The sequence below is a fragment of the Lobosporangium transversale genome (genome assembly GCF_002105155.1).
Source record: "Lobosporangium transversale strain NRRL 3116 chromosome Unknown BCR41scaffold_43, whole genome shotgun sequence".
Classification (NCBI taxonomy): domain Eukaryota; kingdom Fungi; phylum Mortierellomycota; class Mortierellomycetes; order Mortierellales; family Mortierellaceae; genus Lobosporangium; species Lobosporangium transversale.
In genome coordinates, this window is record NW_019029021.1 from 253685 (window position 1) to 270566 (window position 16882).

A 16882-nucleotide genomic window follows, 5' to 3' on the forward strand; every position below is an offset into this window, starting at 1 on the left:
AATTTCCGAAGGGCTTCGGAGGCCTTACCATTCGCCATCACATCTTTTCAATTGTCTTTCTCCTCCCTTTCCTTGTTTGTCTCATCACATCACAACCATGGCTAAATCGGCTTTTTGGAACACGGTTCGCAAGGCTCTCACTGTGGTATACACTCGTACAACATTCATACTTTATTTGAACATCAGACTCTTCAGCCAACCAGCCTTGATGGAAGCAAGCATGGCATGTTGAATAACGCGACTTTCTCGGCTGTAACCTTTTTTTTTTGTTTTTTTGTTTTTTTCTTCTACGATATCAATAGAACCCCAAAGTTTCGACGGGTATGCCCGATCCAAAGGAATTCCGTTTTATCGCACCTGGGTAATAATAAGATCACTAGTGTTTTTTATTTTTTTTAGGACAAACAAAGGAGCAGCTGTCATTGGATCGTGGGATATATATCTGGATTAACATAGTCATCATACTGTTTCTTTATATTAATTGTCATAGTGGTCAGCCCCCAACCTTCGTTCCCAAGGATCCCTTGGCTAACGACATTGCACAGAATCCTTACTATGGGCGTGATGTCAGGAGAAACTATCCCCGTTTGGCGGTTTACTCCCAAGAGGAGGTTGCAGGATTGATTGCTGCAAAGGAAGCTTTGGCGTAAGTCATCATTTTCCTTTTTTTTTTTTGTAATTATTATTAGCTCTCACACATTTATGGGTGGCTTTACAAATGCAAGGAAAGGAAAGACAATTATGATGCCTTCGGTCGTAAATCAGCTTCAATTAAAAGGAGAAACTTTCTATTCTATTGTCATCTTGATCTTTTTGGACGGGATCAATTTTCATTAGCATTGGATCTGGCGAGTCTGCTATCACCAAAGCTGCTGAGAATGTCTCCTTGACTGAGGTGATCAAGTCTGTAAAGTCGCCCCTGTACACACCAGACAACCTCCCACCCACTCCTGTTATTAAGAGTAGCAGGCATAAATGGGTCCTCTCTCCAGACCAGCCCCCTGTTGATCAAGGTAATGATCATTTAAGACTGTGAGCTTGGAATTTGAATCAATTGATCATGCCTTTTTTTTTTTTTTTTTTTTTTTTTGCAGAGACTGATCTCATTGTATTTACTTGCTGATTTGTCACTTGGATGAATAGGCACCTACTGGACCATGCGTAATATGAAAACTGCCAAGTAAAAAAAAAAAAAAAAAAAAAAAAAAAAAAAGACCGGAAAGGAGAAAACCAAGTGAAACTCTTTACCATTGTCATGTCTCATCATCAACTATATCCGAGTTCCAAGAAACCAGCGACATCAACCATCATAAAAAAAAATTTTGCCCCCCCCCCCTAGACGATGTCCAGGCATACGATTAGATATAAATATATATATAAATATAAAAGTAAAGTGAAAAGAAAAGTAAAAGTAAAAGAAAAATATATAGTGGATAATAAAAGGTGTAGTGCAATCCAAAGGTTCCGAGAATGTGTGATTCTAATATTCTCGCCGACCAAGATATCATCGGGATTCACATTCATAAATCTGCTATTTAATCTGGATTGGAGCTTTTGTTTTTATTATGATGCGACCTATCATGCGGTGACTGAACTGGTATAAAAAAAAAAAAAAAAAAAGAGTGAAGGAATGGACTATGAAATTACTTCTACAGTTCATTGCTAAATTCTTTTTTTTTTTTTTTTTTTTTTTTCCTTCAACCGAATTATCTTCTTGCTGCCCGCTGATATAGTTACATCATGAGATACTATAGTATTATACATTTGCTGCTCTTCCTGATCTTGCCACTTATGACAGTTGTTGTGGCCTCTACCGCTGATGAAGTGACCACATCTCCTTCCATTAACAACGCCAACGATGTGTTGATCCCTTCAAGAACTGCTCTTCAATCTAGAACAAACGCCCCTCAGTCTCGACAATTAGTTGTTCCATCGCCAATCCCTTTTTCGAGCGAACAAGGCTTATTTTCGCAGACTAGAACGGATGCGCCGTTGACGATGATTGAAGAAACTGATAAAAGTATCAAGAAAACTTTTGATAGAGTGAGGCATGGTAAAATAATCAGACGGCAGAATGCGGCTCATATGACTGCAGGGGCTAGAGTTGGGAGCCAGGAAGCTGTGATGACAGACACTGTCATTCTACCAATTATCAACATCCGACCCCATGCAGCAGAAGCTCAAGGGGGGGGAAAGGCAGCGGTTTGTAACTGCCCGTTGGTGTCTTCCATTCCAAGGTTATCTCGCGCTCCGGCACGACTCTTGTTGGGACGGTCATACCAAGGTTGTGATACAATTGCAGCAGATAGCTGGTCAGGACACGACGATGATGAGGCTTGTAAAAAAGGACATAGCAGAGGCCGTCGCCCTCATTAAGAAAAAAAAAAAAAAAAAAAAAAAAGGACCCAAAGATAGTTTTTTTTTTTTTTTTTTTTTTTTTTTTCGATAGTATGAAACTTGCTTTTATTTTATATGACCAACAACACTTTTCCCTCTGAGACTATGATGGGCAAAGCACATGAGACCTCACATCTTTTACTCTAGTACACTGCAATAAAAGCAAGGCCAAATAAAAGCTTTTTTCTATGGTCTTGGGCTTTGCAGCAGATCCTGCTTTAACGTTTTTTTTTTTTTTTTTTTTTTTTTTTTTGGCTTAATGAATATTTATGCAGAAAAGGTTGAAAATAAAATAAAAAGGATTGTGCCACAAACAGCAGGGTCACCATCGAACAAATTCCTCGATATAAATGTCGCCTCTTCTGTCTCTGAAAAATATCAGCCCTTTCGCTCCTGTTTAATATTTCCAATCGACAGTTTGAGAAACGCGTGAGCATGAGTGTACAAAGACTTTAAAGTTATAGGTCTGTGCTTTATTTTTATTTTATTTTTTTTTTCAGGTACAGAAAGGGGGACTTAACTAAGCCCATTCAAACTTGGACTACAGCATCCATGGCACTGTTGAGTGGTGGTGATCGCATCTGTTTGACATGCACGTTTTACTTGCCCAAACATCGGAATATTTCCTCTGTGGATTAGTCAAGCGATTGGCAGATGGTTGAGACAGGCACATTAAACGTTTTAAATTTATTTAGTCCTACTTGGGGATCTTACACCTTAATCTGATTTTTTTTTTTTTTACTTCTTTCACTTCTACTGCTGTGCTTGTTCTCGTTACCATTGTCATTGTAGTTATGCGAGAGAAAGGAAAAAGTAGAGACAAGGCACAGTCGGGGTTTGTAAGATCTCCTTTATACTGTTATATTTTGCCTTGTTAAATTTTCATTGATGAAATGGATGGCACTCTTGCGCAACCAAAGGAGTGAAAACTGGAAGCTTATCATCAAGGATTTGTTTCTGTACTAGCACTAAGCGAGAGTTCTGCAGCTACGGAACGCGTGTGGGGCGGAGTATCATCCGCTTTCGTACCCTCAGTGGTGCCTAGCTCTGGGCTGGTCACTTCAGACGATGAGTCAGACACAGCCATCTCAGACACCTTAGACACATCAGACACGGAAGCTATGGAAGCACCCTCTGCCTCTAGAACCAACTGGAAATCAGGCCTCAAGATGCTACAGAATGCCGAGATTGTTTCTGATGGATCGTCCTCAAGTTTTGAGAGGTGAACATGATGATGGAAACAGTGCTAAATTCAGAAGGATCTCAAGCTCGTCACTTCGCTACCAATGGTCGGTCGTTCTTGCCTTATATCGAATACCGTCACCTGCTTGAAGAGAAAAGCTCAGGAAAGTCGCATACGACTACGGAATTGATTCAATCTTTCAGCTTGATGGAGGGAACAATGCATGATATTAGTTTCATGTTTTACTCGCAATTGCCTTTTTATATATAAAAAGGATAATATATACTAAAATATACTATAGCTTGTTGAAACTCTATGGATAGCGAGGAGTCAAAGAATGAAAAGCAAGCCAGAGAAAAGAGGACAGGAGTCGTTGGTGGCTAGAGTGAAAAAAAAAAATACATGTTATCAAATTCCTCATCTCGGATATTGCAGAAAGTTTCATTCTATACAGGCCATTGATCTTTCAGCCACGGAGGAAATCATTCAATTAAAAAAAGGATTGCTAGAAATAAACGGTAAAAACAAGTCAGGCTCCGAGTAAAGCCATACTGTGATCAAGAAGAGAATGGAGTAAGGAAAAAAAAAAACGACTAATGCTCATGTTTACAACGTGCATCACTTTCAAGAGCAATTTTTTAAAAAAAGGGAAAAGGGAGGAAGAAAGGGGATCAAGCGAGGAATGGAAAGGGGAGAACTTGTGCAAGTAGGGAAACGGAAAAATTGGCACAGCTCTCATGCTTTTTTTATATTATGCCGCTTTTTTTTGGGACGAGAATAGCTTAAAAAAAAGAAAAAGAAAAAAGCATTGCTCATTTTCTGTGCTCACAACATGACTAAGGGAAGCTCATGTAGTATATCAACGAAGAAACAAGGAAAATAAAAAAAATAAAAAAAGGTCGTTTTTCTTTTTCATTGGAATGGTATCGTTATCGCCTGTGTGATACGGTGTAAATGTACTTGTTTTTTTTTTTTTTTTTTTTTTTTTTTTCATCTACGATCTGAATTCGAATGGCAACCGTTTCTTGAAAGATACTAAAATAAATAATAATGCTTAGAGAAGCATAGTTGAACGTTCTAAAGGAATAGCCTTTTTTTACCCCTATCCATTTAATAACTGCATCCCGATACTATCAGCTGACAGAAAGATGAATACAGCGTCCTTTTTTCAGGAGGAAAAAAAAAAAAAAAGAAAAAAGAAACAAAGCAGTAAACCGCCATCTTAATGAAATGAATAACTTTTGGAGTCGCTCTTTTATGATCGATAGCCTCAAACGCTCACAATCTTTTCCTTTTACCTTTTTACCCTTTTTTTTTCCACCTTGGTGCTGTTTTAATAGCAACTTGCATGGCAGGGAGGTGACGACAGATATAACCTTGGTAGAAGGGATGACAAAGACAAGCTTAAAAAAAAAAGAGCTAAAATAAAAATAAAAAAGAAAAAAAGAAAAATAAACAAGTTCTGCACACCAAGTTTAATACGTATATTTATATATTTATATATTTATACATATTCATCACGATACATGCGTGTATCAGGGGAAGGAGATTGCAGATCAAAATTTAAGCTCGTTCAGGATGACAAAGCCTTTCTTTCATGTTTCATTACCTTTTGGAAGCAAGGGGAGCTGCATTTCGTTTAAGGATCCCTTGCTCACACAAGCATTAATCGACAAAAACGGAACTTTGGTGCTATGCTCTTTTAGGATTTTAAAAAACAAAAAAAACAAAGAAAAATAAAAAACAAAAAGAAAGATGCATCAAGCCCCGTCATTGTAAACCTAAAGTATATAAGATAAATGAGCAGGGGTGAAGAAGAAGAAGTATAGAAGAAGAAGAAGAAGAGGATGAACAAACAAGAAGATGAAAGAAGAAAGAAGAAAAAGGCAAAAAATAGACTCAAAAAAAAAATCAAGAGTAGTAATATGAAAGAAAGAATGAAGGAAAGGAAAAGAAGGAAGGAAGAAAGAAAATGCCGTTTTTTTTTTAGTTGAATGAATGCCCATGTCGATGCACATAAATGAATGTATCGACAGATTTGTTATACATACAAGAGCAGCTCGTCTTAGATAATGTTCATGCTTTGTTAATTTGTGAAAGAGCGATCCCACTCTGTTTAGGCTAGACAAGAGCTTAATCAATTGATGGCCCCAAAAAAAAAAGAAAAAAGAAATTTTAAAGAGCAAAAAAAAAAAAGCAAAGACCTAGATATAAAAAGGATTTCTTCTTTCTTTCTCTTTCTTGGTCATCCTTCATTTTCTGCCCACTTTCTCCTTTTTCTCTTTTCCTCGTCCCTCTTCCTCTTCCTCTTCTCCCCCCACACATCTTATCTTGTGAATCCATCTATATTTCAAACACTTGCATTCCATTCTCATCTCGCGTTCATCCTTCTGCTTCTCTCTTTTCATTCTTTTTCTTTACGTCGCTCTTATTCTTTAGCAACATCCATTGACCCCATCCTACTTTTTCCTTGCTTTTCTTCTTTTCTTTTTTTTACGGTTACACTACTTTTTTTCCTTTTTTCTTGTTCTATCTGAATCAAATTGTACAATAATGGCTCCTCAAATTGCCTCAATCATTGTCGAATGCAGGTCTCAGGAACAGCTCGAACAGATCATTCAAAATACTAAAAAGGTTGTTGTGCTCTACTACAGCTATGCCATGCCGTAAGTCATCAATACAGTACAAAAGGAAAAAACATTGCTTTTCATATAGATCTTTGTGTCAATTGAAAAAAAAAAAAAAAAAAAAAAAAAAAGGCATGGATTGCTTTTTTTTATGCTGCGCTTTTTTTCTTTTTCTTTTCTTTCTTTCCCTTCTTTTCGATGTATCGGAATCAAAAGTGTTTGTAAAAGGAAGCTTGTCCTTATTTCATCCTTCCCAAAATAACTTTTTCGACCACATGGTTTTCGGTTACACATGTACAAAAGAACGCAAAGAAAAAGAACGTGGAAAAGTACACAGAATGAATCGGTTTTGCTGTGTACATCTCATCGCTTTTAAAAAACCAGCTCACTTTTTAAAGCCAAATACATTTGCCACCGCTTTTCTCCACATCCGAGATAATACAAACCTACATTTATATATATACATTACCGTTTTTTTTTTTTTTTTTTTTCCTCTCTTGGTTCCATTTGCTTACAAATCAATCTTCTTTCCTCGCTTTCCTAGTTGGGGTAAAATTGCCGAACACAAGATGCATGTATGCGCTCGGGCATTGGAGAAGGGCAACATCACGACCATTCCTTTTGTTCTTGTAAATTACGCAGAGTTTTATGAGTATGGAGGCAAGATCGAAGTTCAACCCTCTACTATGATTAAATATGCAGCATACGTAGATGGTGTCGAACGACAGACAACAGGAAACAGTGCAGAGCTCGAGGGTCTCGTGACAGGTCTTCTCTGATTTAAAAAAAAAAAAGTGAAATAAAAAAAAAGGCAGTTGCAGGATGCGACCACTCAAGAGCAAAACATTACTACTATATCATATTTATTATCAACTGTTATCCTACCCGATTCAGTGAACATGTCTTTTCAAGTCTTTTGAACACTAGAACATTATTTTTTCTTTTTATTCTACTATCTTTACAACAACCATCCACATCTATATTATATACAAATAATCTTAACGATGAAGACAAAAAGGGTTTCTTTTTCTTTTTTTGTCAAAGTAAGCCTCGATCTATCCTCGATATACCAGTTTATTCTTCTATCTTCACTGCCACAATAAACAAAAGAGTCGCAGATGGATTAAATTAGAAAAAAGTTTTCTTGATGTTATATTAAATTCATGGGCTCATTCATGGGCAAAAAAAAAAAAAAATCTTCGATTTGCTTTTTTTTTTTTATTTTTAATATAATCTGTTTGGGAATGAATTTTCAACGCGTGTTTGTTGTCATCAATTAAATAAATAAATTAGTAATGGTATAATACTGAACAGAGAAGCACATACGCGTGTAATAAATGGTGTGTAGATTATCTCAGCCCCGATAGTTACAGCCCTGCGCATTTTTCTGTAACCTGATCTGGAATTGGTTGGGTAAGAGGGAAAAAATAAGATGGAGAGTGATCTTGCTGACAATGATCAGTGCATGCATGCACGTTTTTATTAAACTCTTTGTATCTCTCTTTTTCAGCTGCGCAAATTAAGCTTGGGCCATGTGTCATGCATATTGTCCATTACAGAAGAATTTGCGGTGTGGAATGCCAGACAAGCAAACTATTTCGAATGATTTTGGACCAAGCATACTCATGAGGTGGCTTGGAATCAGCAAAAGCCTATCTCTAAAAAAAAAAAGATCGCTTCTTTATCCATCCCACCTTTGCCTCCTGTTTTCTGGTTTTGCCTCAATCCTTTATTGCCCTTACCTTGTTTTGTTTTCTGATCAACTAGCTCACTGACTCACCATATTATTAGGACACACTCTCATTTGACGATTACAACACTTAACCAAGAAACATGCAAGAAAATGGCCAGGATACTGTACCTCCTTGGCAACAGCAACAGCAACAGCAACAGCAGCAGCAGCAGCAAGCGTTTATGGGAAAATACACCGACACGTTTTTAATAGTCGAAATGAATTCCTTTAGCCTCTCGATCTTCAAAGTTACCGCAGCCTTCACACTACTCCAGTTCATCCTGTTTTACGGTACATGGTTCTTGTTTCCGGAGCTTTCAAAGTACCGCAACAGGCTCGCTTGGGGCTTGTATTGCTCAGTAATATTTCTGGTCCTTTCCCTATCGGAACCGGTCAATGTGAGGACGACTGTCTTTCATAGGTTGGGCCTAGGTCTAGCCGATGTCGAAGCAGCCACTGTATTTTCTACATGGACTCCAAAGTTCTATGCGTGGGTCCAAAAGCTGTCTAATCTTCCTCCAGGACTTGAGCTCAGATCTGGATTCGAACCATTGTTACTTGCAAGAGGCCAGGAGTATGATCGGAGAAGCCTTCGACCTTGTAGGCAATACCCTGCAGTGGTTTACCTCATTGCCTGTCTTTTCGTTAGCACCATTGGAACCAAATCTAGGCAGGGGTAGCCGGTTTATCTTGGGCATTATCCACTTTGCCTTGTTCTGCATTGAAGATATGATTATTAGAGAATATATTTGTTCCAGGAGACGTAGGGGCTATTAATGAGCTGGTTTTATCGCGTTCTTTATATCGCACCCGCATATCAGCGGGCAGCTGTCAATGCTCCTTCTATATCAACTGAATTTATTATCACCATGGAAGGTCAGTGCCACGATACCCAACGAAGATTGGAAGATACCCAAGGACAAATTCCAGAACGCAAAAATTTCTGTGCATTTGGAAAAGCAGGATTTCTTTCGCTCTCTCACCCCCCTTTTTTTTTTTAAAAAAAAAAAAAAAAAAAAAAAAAAAATTGATATAGGCTGGATCATCAGTTTAGCTGGAGGTATCATATCAAGACCGCGAACCATTTTCCGGTTCCTGTTGACGTTCATCATGATCAGTAACTTTTACAAGCTCTGCATTTGCCAGGAAAGGCTTTTTAATTACACAATACACTGGTATTTGGCGACTGCATATGGGCTGATCTTGTTGCATGACTTTTGGTCCCCAATGTTTTCCCAAGGAAGGGCGCGACGTGCATAAGGACGATAACAAGAACAAGAGCAAACATGAGAGTGAGGCAGCCACTACCTCCCAAACAACATCAGCAGAGAAACATGGAAAAACCCAGCTTACCAGCTGTTGATTCCATTCTTGTAGGGAAGCCGTTACGACTCCGTTTCAAGAATAAACAGATAGAGCAAAAACCATCAATGGATTTCTTTTCGCGTACCTTACATCGCAAGGTTTTAGCAGAATAAAGTCGCCTGCACTGTGTGTAGAACGAGACACTGATGAAAAAGGGGCAATTGGGGATTTATCATGCACATGTATATATTTTAGAAACTAAGAATGCTTGTGCCATTGTTGACATTGACCAAGAGAGGTTGCACAAAATCCCTTCTCTCTCCTATCCTTGGTTTTTTGTCTGTTCCCTGTTACCCTTCCCTGTTCCCCTACTCCCTGTTACCCCTGCTCTGCACGACAAAAACCAGAACACAACATGGTGACATGCTTTAAGACTTTTTTTATTTTTATTTTCCTTTGCTTTGCATAATGGAAAGTATAAAGCAAGTTTCACCTCACGTAATGTCCATGGTATGTCTGTTCCTGACAAAGCTTGGCTCATATTGTGTTTCGTATGCTATCATATGCATTTAGCACTAAGGCTCATGCACTGTATGTACAAATATATACACCTAAAGTCCATGGATGTATTGCATTGCATTGATAACGGTAAAGAAAAGGCAGGTCCTGTTATTTTTTTATTAGTTCTGTTGCCCATGGACCACTCCACCTCCCCAACTCTTGAAAAACACGTTTTTTCAAGGTTTTCGTCATTGTCTGTGACTTTTTTTTTTTTTTTTTTTTTTTTTAATCAGAAGTATACGTTTCCATGTTTGATTAAAAAAAAAGAGCCTAGATGAACAGAACAGTAAAGATGCTAATTGCGGAAAATGACAGGAACAAACCTTGCATTTCCAATAAACTGAACAGATTTTTTTTATTCTTTATGCTTTATTCTTCAACTGGGTTGTGTAACGCAAAGGAAGGAAGGAAGGAAGGAAGGAAGAAAGGGCGTCTCTGTGTTTTGTGCGCTTGTGTCTATTGTTTTGTGAACATCCTGACACTATTCATTGTCTGTTAACGATAATGTTACCTGTTCCAAAAACAGGTTGTGGAGGAAATGATGTTATATATATACTGATTATGATGCTTGGAGCAAGGAAAAAAAAAAAAAAAAGGGATCAGGGCAAAATAATAGGAAATATTATCGTTGTTGAGTGTGTGTGTGAGGAAGAGAAAGAGAGAGAAAGGACGATTAATGCATGACACGGGTGACCATGCGTTTTTTTTTTTTTTTTTTTTTTTTTTTTTTGCCCTGCCCGTCATTTGGAAGGTGCAAGGACACGGATACGAAAATGAACATGAGCACAAATATGCAAGCAGATGCATGGTTGAGTTGATTGATGAGGAGAGCAAACGGTTGATGTGTGAGAATAAGGAGTGGGGGCAATGGCAAGGCAGGGAGTAGTGGTCTATGGTTCACGTCGTGCTTTTGACTTTTTCCTGCACTGGATAGAGTACAAATGTCCCTCCTCTGTTTCTGCCTTTTTCTCTTTTTTCTCTTTCTTCTTTTCAGTTCGCTCCTGCAACTAATCACTTCCAATCCGAAACAAATAATACACCCATCGACTCTATCACACCCTCACCCTGCTCCTCATCCCATTCTGAATTAGTTTTGGCCTAGCACCATTCTTCAATTGTACCATCCTCATCCATCGCATTCATAAAAAAAAAGAAGCAATGTCTCCACAACCCACAGTCCTTGTCCTCGGTGGCGTCGGTTTCATCGGCCGTAATTTTGTTGCTTATCTGGTTGAGAACAACCTGGCATCTGAGATCAGGGTCATTGACAAAGTCCTCCCCCAAACTGCTTACCTTAACAAGCGGATTCAAGCTGCGTTCGAAAAGGTCGAATTCATGCAGGGAAACCTCTCCAACGCAGGTAAAAAAAAAAAAAAAAAGCTCCTTGACGTATAAGGATGGGGAGAAGAATAAGAGAAATAATTTAAACGCGTTCTATTTGTTGTGTTTTGTTTGGTATCTCCTATTGCGATTGCTGTTGATGAAGATGAACTATACACTAATGATATTTATATTCATCGTTACTATACTAGCCTCTATTGAAAAGTGCTTTACTCGTCCAGATGGTTCTTCATTCGACTATGTGATCAACCTTGCAGCAGAGACCAAGTTCTCACAGCCTAATGAGGTAATTTTTTTTTTTTTTTTTTTTTTTTTTTTACAATTTACCGACAGATATTTCAAGAACAAAAGACCAAGGGACCCACAGAAAAAGAAAGGAAGTGAGAGAAAATGAACTCAGTCTACTTTACTTCGGCACGATTTCAAACAACGTGGCATTGCCAAGGTCTTAGAAAGGGTACCGGAGTGTGAGAAAAAAAATTAGTCCGCATGCCCTTATTTCGAGCCCAGGAGCTAAAAAGAGATGGTTGTGTCACATCAATGTTCGTTTTCTAGTATTCGAAGGGAGAAGAAAGGGCTCTTTTGGGGGAGAGGAGGCGAGAAAAGATAGGAAGGGGCAAAGTACCTTTTTTTTTTTTTTTTTTTGTTCTCAATGATATATCACTAGAAGGCATTCCACTATACAATTGGACGGGAGGTTTGAACCATATTGTCGGATCGTAAAGCTTGCCAATTCAACTCCCCTTCCTATTTTTTTATTATTATTATTGTTATTATTATTACTGTTATTACGATTATGGTTATGATTATGATTATTATCTGTGAAGTAACTGTCATATTCAATAGCGAATGTCGCATAGCTTCTACTTTGATATCCTCCCCTTGAATAGACCATTCTCTTTATTCAGCTGGAGTAAAATGGGTTTTTTTCTTTTTTTCTTTTTTTTTTCTCCGCATGGAGGCAATTTTGTACTACACAAAACTTTAACAACGTTCTAAAGTTACGCAAGACATGAGCATGTAAAAAAAAGATACTTTGGCCAATGACGTACTGAAATGAGACTAATTGGAACTACTCCTAGATTTATGAGGACCGCATTTACAGACTGTCGATCAATTGTGCCAAGGAAGCTGTCAAGCGAGGAGCAAAGATTTTTGTCCAGATGTCGACAGGTGACATCTACGAGAGCAGTGGTGTAAGTGACGTATTGTTAGGATTTGTGCATTTTTAATTATTTTTGCTCTTTTTTCTTTTCCTCCTCTCCTCATGTCTTTGCTAATCACAATGTTTTTTTTTTTATTTATTTTTTTTAGGCTGCTAGCAAAGAGGATTCAAAGACAAAACCATGGAATACGATTGCGGAGTATAAATTAAAGGTCGACAAAGAGCTCCAGAGCATGGAGGGGTAAGTCTTCTTACTAGTGAACAAGAACCAAAGTTTGGCAGCTTAGCAATCAAAAAAAGTTTCTGTGTGTTTGTGTGTGTATAATTTCGTTCATCCATCTGTTTAAATTTTAAAAAATTATGCTTGAGGAGGAGAGTTGGACATGAGCCAAGTCAGTTATCAGTTCTTGCGGATCGGGCCCAAAGACATTGGAAAATTCCACGTGTGACACGCCACTGAACCTTTTTCTTATTAATTTTTTTTTTATTTCTTCCCTTCTAGACTTAACCTCATCATTCTGCGCCCAGCAGTCGTATACGGAATTGGCGCCATGGGTGGACTCAGTAAGTGAGATGCACTCGATCTCAGATTCAGGATCAACAGCCGACCAATCAAAGTCGAACTGGTGTAGGAAAAAAAAAAAATTTAAAACATTACATCTAATGACTTTAATTTTTACCCATAGCTCCTCGCTTAATTTGTGGTCGCGTATACCAACATGAGAAAAAGAAGATGGAGTTCTTGTGGACAAAGGACCTGCGCATCAATACAGTTCATGTTGAGGATGTTTCACGGGCGATCTGGCACACCGCCAACTGGTATATTAGCAACAACCAGACTGGATCTGTCATCTTTAATCTTGCAGACGAGAACGATACCGGTACATTTTTTTTTTTTTTTTTGTATATTATATATATTTATATCTTTACAAATGACATGTACGAAATGCCAGGACTAAAAGCAGCTTTGTTTATTCCTTTGTTTGTTTATTCGACACTTTTGCAGACCAGGAGGCTGTTAACACACACATCCGTGCCATCTTTGGTATTGAGACAGGATTTCAGGGCAAGCTTGTTTCCCAATTTGCCACAGTAAGTTTGATAGGCTTTGCGTAAGCAAATCTTGTCATAAGAACTGATTTCTCGCCATCAATGGAATTGAGAATATTTGCCAAAACCATTAACCTTTTTTTTTTTTTTTTTTTTTTTTAATAGTTAAACATGAGAGATGTAACGGAAGAAATCAATGAGGTTCACCTGACACCTTGGTCCGATATCTTGAAGGAACACAATATTAAGACATCACCATTAACTCCATACCTTGACCAAGAATTGCTCTGCAATAATGCGTTGTCCCTAGACGGATCCAAAATCTGCACAACAACCGGCTTCACGTACGAACATCCAAAATTGACAACAGAGAGCCTGCAAGAGATCATTACAGATTTCCAGGAGCTGGGTATCTGGCCTCGCGACGATTGATAGTATATAATATATATAGATGCAATTGAAAACATTCACGCGTTTATTCCCTGATAAAAAAAAAACTTTTTTTCCCGAAAATTTTGTTATTCCAAATCTTTCAAAAGTCCAGAACGATAGAGCGGGTAATAATAATAAATATATAAAAAAAAGACTTTAAAGTCAGTGTATTTACATAGTATACGCCTTTTAACCAATTGATTGATGAAAAAAAAAAAAAAAAAAAAAAAAAAAAAAACTATTATAGACAAGAGATAGGGTATTCAGTAGTCATGTGTAGCCATAAAAGAGGGACAACAAAAGTAAAAAAAAGTTCGGAGAGAACTCCTACAGGCTCACAAGGATGAACAAGTTGATCTAATGTCTTCCAAAGTGTCCCTTCCATCGTTCGCTCTCTACTTTTTCATCCCATTCCTGGATTCTTTCTTCCATTCCCTTGACGTCATGAGATACACATTCATCATTGGTTGCTATGAAAGAGAGTCCTGATATACGAGAGAGGTTACAGACAGTGACGGAGATCGAATACAGGTTGGGCAGTAGGGGCGAAGCATCTTCTACTCCACAAATTACAAGATCATCTTTAATACCAATACGAATGTCTGTCACCAAAAAAATACGCGTTTAAACATTGGTTTTTTTTAAGCATCGTCGTCGCGTTATGTTTTTCTGGTGCTGTATCATTGATCTTACCAGAATAGATATAATATATAAATATTAGAGAATGCTCTGCTAACTATGCTTCTATAGAGTGGGGGCCGTGCAAATGTGGGAAATGTTCAGATCACGGGCGACAGTCTTTAGATGATGCTTAAATAAGGAAACGAAATTCCCGGGGATTGCAAGGTGTCCCAAATCCATGCATTCCGTGTGGTTTTTTTTTTTTTTTTTTTTTTTTTTTTTTACATACCCTAGCTTGCACAAATATCTATTTCTAACACTTTTCTCTTTCCCACGCGTTCGTTCCTCTCATTTGACACACCAAAAACAAAATCAATCATGTCTTCTGAGAAACCTGCATTTGCATCCTCATCGCATGCACCATCAGTCTCAAGTCCTGGGTGTCTCGATATCTTTCGAGCTATCTTTAACAATAGCAGCAACGATAACACTGCCGACGTACGACGATACACTATTAATCTTTTTTTTTTTTTTTTTTTTTTTTAAAAAAAAAAATACGCGAAACCAAGCTGAAAACGAATATATTTGTATATAAATAATCTAGGAAAAGACGACGTCAGAGTTCCCTAGAGACTCCGCAAGCGACGATGACGCCTCAACGCCATTGATACCGACGTATGAGGGCCTTGAAGCACAGATGAGGGATCTTCTTGTCGATCAGGATAATAACTCCGAACTTTTAGAACTTTGCAAGGGTAATGAATTTGCCAAAACCGTGTTCCATGCTATTGAAAAGGTTTCAAAGGAACTACGAGAGATTAGCTTGAAGGTAAGCTCGGATTCTTGGAATATAATTAGTTTATTAAAATAAAAAAAAAATAAAAAAAAAAAAAAAAAGTGAATACTAATGTTAATTGGGTGTTAGATCCACGAGGAGCCAGAGTTAGCCTTTAAAGAGTATAAAGCTCATGCGCTTTTGACCGATTATTTGGAAAAGAAAGGATTTAAGGTGGAACGAAAAGCTTTTGGTCTAGATACTGCCTTTGTCGCTCGCGCTGGAAAGTCTGACAAGGTCACCATCGGTTTTTGCTCTGAAGTATGTTGTTCAATGCTCACACAAAAAAAAAAAAAAAAAAAAAAAAAAAAGTATAAATGGTTCCAGGCGTGACGTGTTTTTGTGGATTTATACTCCATGTGTTCCTGATTAATAATGTTTGCTTATTTCAGTATGATGCATTGCCTGGGATTGGCCATGGCTGCGGTCATAATTTAATTGCAATCGCTGGCGTGGCCGCTGCCATCGGTGTCAAAGCCGCAATTAAGAAATTTGGCCTCCATGCTCAGGTCAAGCTCTTTGGCACGCCTGCAGAGGAGACAACTGGTAAAGCTACCTGAAGAGGTGGTCAAAGCTATAATACAGGGATTTATCCTTGTAACTATAGTTATCCTAAAGCTCATTGATTTTTTTCTTCTTCTTCTCACTATTAGGAGGAAAGATTGTAATGTTGGAGAGGGGCGCATTTAAAAATGTTGATGTTTGTATGATGCTTCATGGAGCCAACGCAGATTTAAGCTACCCAGCCTTTTTAGCTCTGGATACAGCTGAAGTAGAGTTCTTCGGAAAGGCCTCTCACGCGTCAGCCACGCCATGGGAAGGAGTGAATGCACTGGATGCTGCAATCATGACGTACACCAGTATTGGACTGATGCGCCAACAGCTGCATCCCACGCAGCGTGTTCATGGAATCATCAAAGATGGTGGTAAGGCAGCCAACATTATCCCAGACTATACGTTATCTCAATACACTGTGCGTGCGCTCAAGTACTCAGAATTGATGGTGTTGAAGAAGAGAGTTGAAGCTATCTTCAACGCTGCAGCCAGGTCAACAGGATGCACTGTTTCCATCAAATGGGGAGTCCCATATAAAGGTATTATTATTATTGGAAAGAGAAGGTGGCTTATTGTCTCATGATATGTGTACGCGACAAATACTTACTTTTATACAAAAACCACTTGAACATAGATATCTTGACAAACTCTGTTCTGACTCAAAAGTTTGAGCACTACATGAAAGCGCAGGGCGCGAAATATCTACCAAAGGAGGAGCAATTGAGGAAAGTGGGTGGATCGACCGACATGGGTAATTTGACGTATGCACTTCCAGGAATACATCCAGTGTTCAACATTTTAAATTTGGAAAGCAAGGATGTGAACGTAGCACTACATACCAGGGCGTTTGCAGAGGCCGCAATGCAACCTATAGCTCATACTGCAACCCTTCGCGCCGCAAAATGTTTGGCCATGACAGGCGTTGAGTGTATTTTAGATCGCAAACTATTGCAGAAAGTCAAGAAGGAATTTGAGGAGAACAAGGAGAAGTAGAAAAATGAATATATAGTCAATATAAACGATCTATGAGCAGCTAAAAAAGATTACTTTTTACATTTCTTGCTCGTTGAATTTTATG

The 16882-nt window shown here is 38.3% G+C and overlaps 6 protein-coding genes across 6 annotated transcripts; all 6 read left to right on the forward strand.

The window, feature by feature from the left end:
* Positions 1-22: 22 nt before the first annotated feature.
* BCR41DRAFT_424948 (hypothetical protein) lies at positions 23-1184 on the forward strand (the record flags this gene model as incomplete). Its single annotated transcript, XM_022030506.1, has 5 exons — positions 23-145; positions 303-361; positions 491-646; positions 838-1013; positions 1144-1184. The coding sequence occupies exons 1-5, from the start codon at positions 98-100 to the stop codon at positions 1182-1184; spliced, it is 480 nt and encodes a 159-aa protein (XP_021877829.1). The 5' UTR covers positions 23-97.
* A 607-nt stretch (positions 1185-1791) lies between these two features.
* BCR41DRAFT_399888 (hypothetical protein) lies at positions 1792-3623 on the forward strand (the record flags this gene model as incomplete). The annotated part of the gene is made up of 2 exons (XM_022029103.1): positions 1792-2338; positions 3364-3623. The coding sequence occupies 2 exons, from the start codon at positions 1792-1794 to the stop codon at positions 3621-3623; spliced, it is 807 nt and encodes a 268-aa protein (XP_021877830.1).
* A 2209-nt stretch (positions 3624-5832) lies between these two features.
* On the forward strand, positions 5833-6986 carry BCR41DRAFT_389052 (hypothetical protein; the record flags this gene model as incomplete). Its single annotated transcript, XM_022028083.1, has 2 exons — positions 5833-6246; positions 6752-6986. The coding sequence occupies exons 1-2, from the start codon at positions 6134-6136 to the stop codon at positions 6984-6986; spliced, it is 348 nt and encodes a 115-aa protein (XP_021877831.1). The 5' UTR covers positions 5833-6133.
* Positions 6987-7911: 925 nt separating this feature from the next.
* Positions 7912-8619, forward strand: BCR41DRAFT_424950 (hypothetical protein; the record flags this gene model as incomplete). The annotated part of the gene is made up of 2 exons (XM_022030507.1): positions 7912-8261; positions 8361-8619. Exons 1-2 carry the CDS (start codon positions 8041-8043, stop codon positions 8617-8619), a joined length of 480 nt encoding a protein of 159 aa, XP_021877832.1. The 5' UTR covers positions 7912-8040.
* A 2146-nt stretch (positions 8620-10765) lies between these two features.
* Positions 10766-13920, forward strand: BCR41DRAFT_360519 (hypothetical protein). Its single transcript, XM_022025383.1, has 8 exons — positions 10766-11165; positions 11338-11432; positions 12229-12342; positions 12461-12552; positions 12814-12875; positions 12998-13192; positions 13318-13403; positions 13527-13920. Exons 1-8 carry the CDS (start codon positions 10964-10966, stop codon positions 13791-13793), a joined length of 1113 nt encoding a protein of 370 aa, XP_021877833.1. The 5' UTR covers positions 10766-10963; the 3' UTR covers positions 13794-13920.
* A 792-nt stretch (positions 13921-14712) lies between these two features.
* Positions 14713-16813, forward strand: BCR41DRAFT_360521 (hypothetical protein). Its single transcript, XM_022025384.1, has 6 exons — positions 14713-14912; positions 15019-15243; positions 15340-15510; positions 15642-15795; positions 15903-16343; positions 16439-16813. Exons 1-6 carry the CDS (start codon positions 14793-14795, stop codon positions 16795-16797), a joined length of 1470 nt encoding a protein of 489 aa, XP_021877834.1. The 5' UTR covers positions 14713-14792; the 3' UTR covers positions 16798-16813.
* The last annotated feature ends 69 nt before the right edge of the window (positions 16814-16882 follow it).

Coding starts and splice junctions, on each gene's coding strand:
- BCR41DRAFT_360519 (XM_022025383.1), top strand. CDS start 10,964: ATGTCTCCACAACCCACAGTCCTTGTCCTCGGTGGCGTCGGTTTCATC. Junction 11,433..12,228: donor AGTTCTCACAGCCTAATGAG/GTAATTTTTTTT, acceptor AACTACTCCTAG/ATTTATGAGGACCGCATTTA. Junction 12,343..12,460: donor ACATCTACGAGAGCAGTGGT/GTAAGTGACGTA, acceptor TATTTTTTTTAG/GCTGCTAGCAAAGAGGATTC.
- BCR41DRAFT_360521 (XM_022025384.1), top strand. CDS start 14,793: ATGTCTTCTGAGAAACCTGCATTTGCATCCTCATCGCATGCACCATCA. Junction 15,796..15,902: donor GCCTGCAGAGGAGACAACTG/GTAAAGCTACCT, acceptor TCTCACTATTAG/GAGGAAAGATTGTAATGTTG. Junction 16,344..16,438: donor ATGGGGAGTCCCATATAAAG/GTATTATTATTA, acceptor ACTTGAACATAG/ATATCTTGACAAACTCTGTT.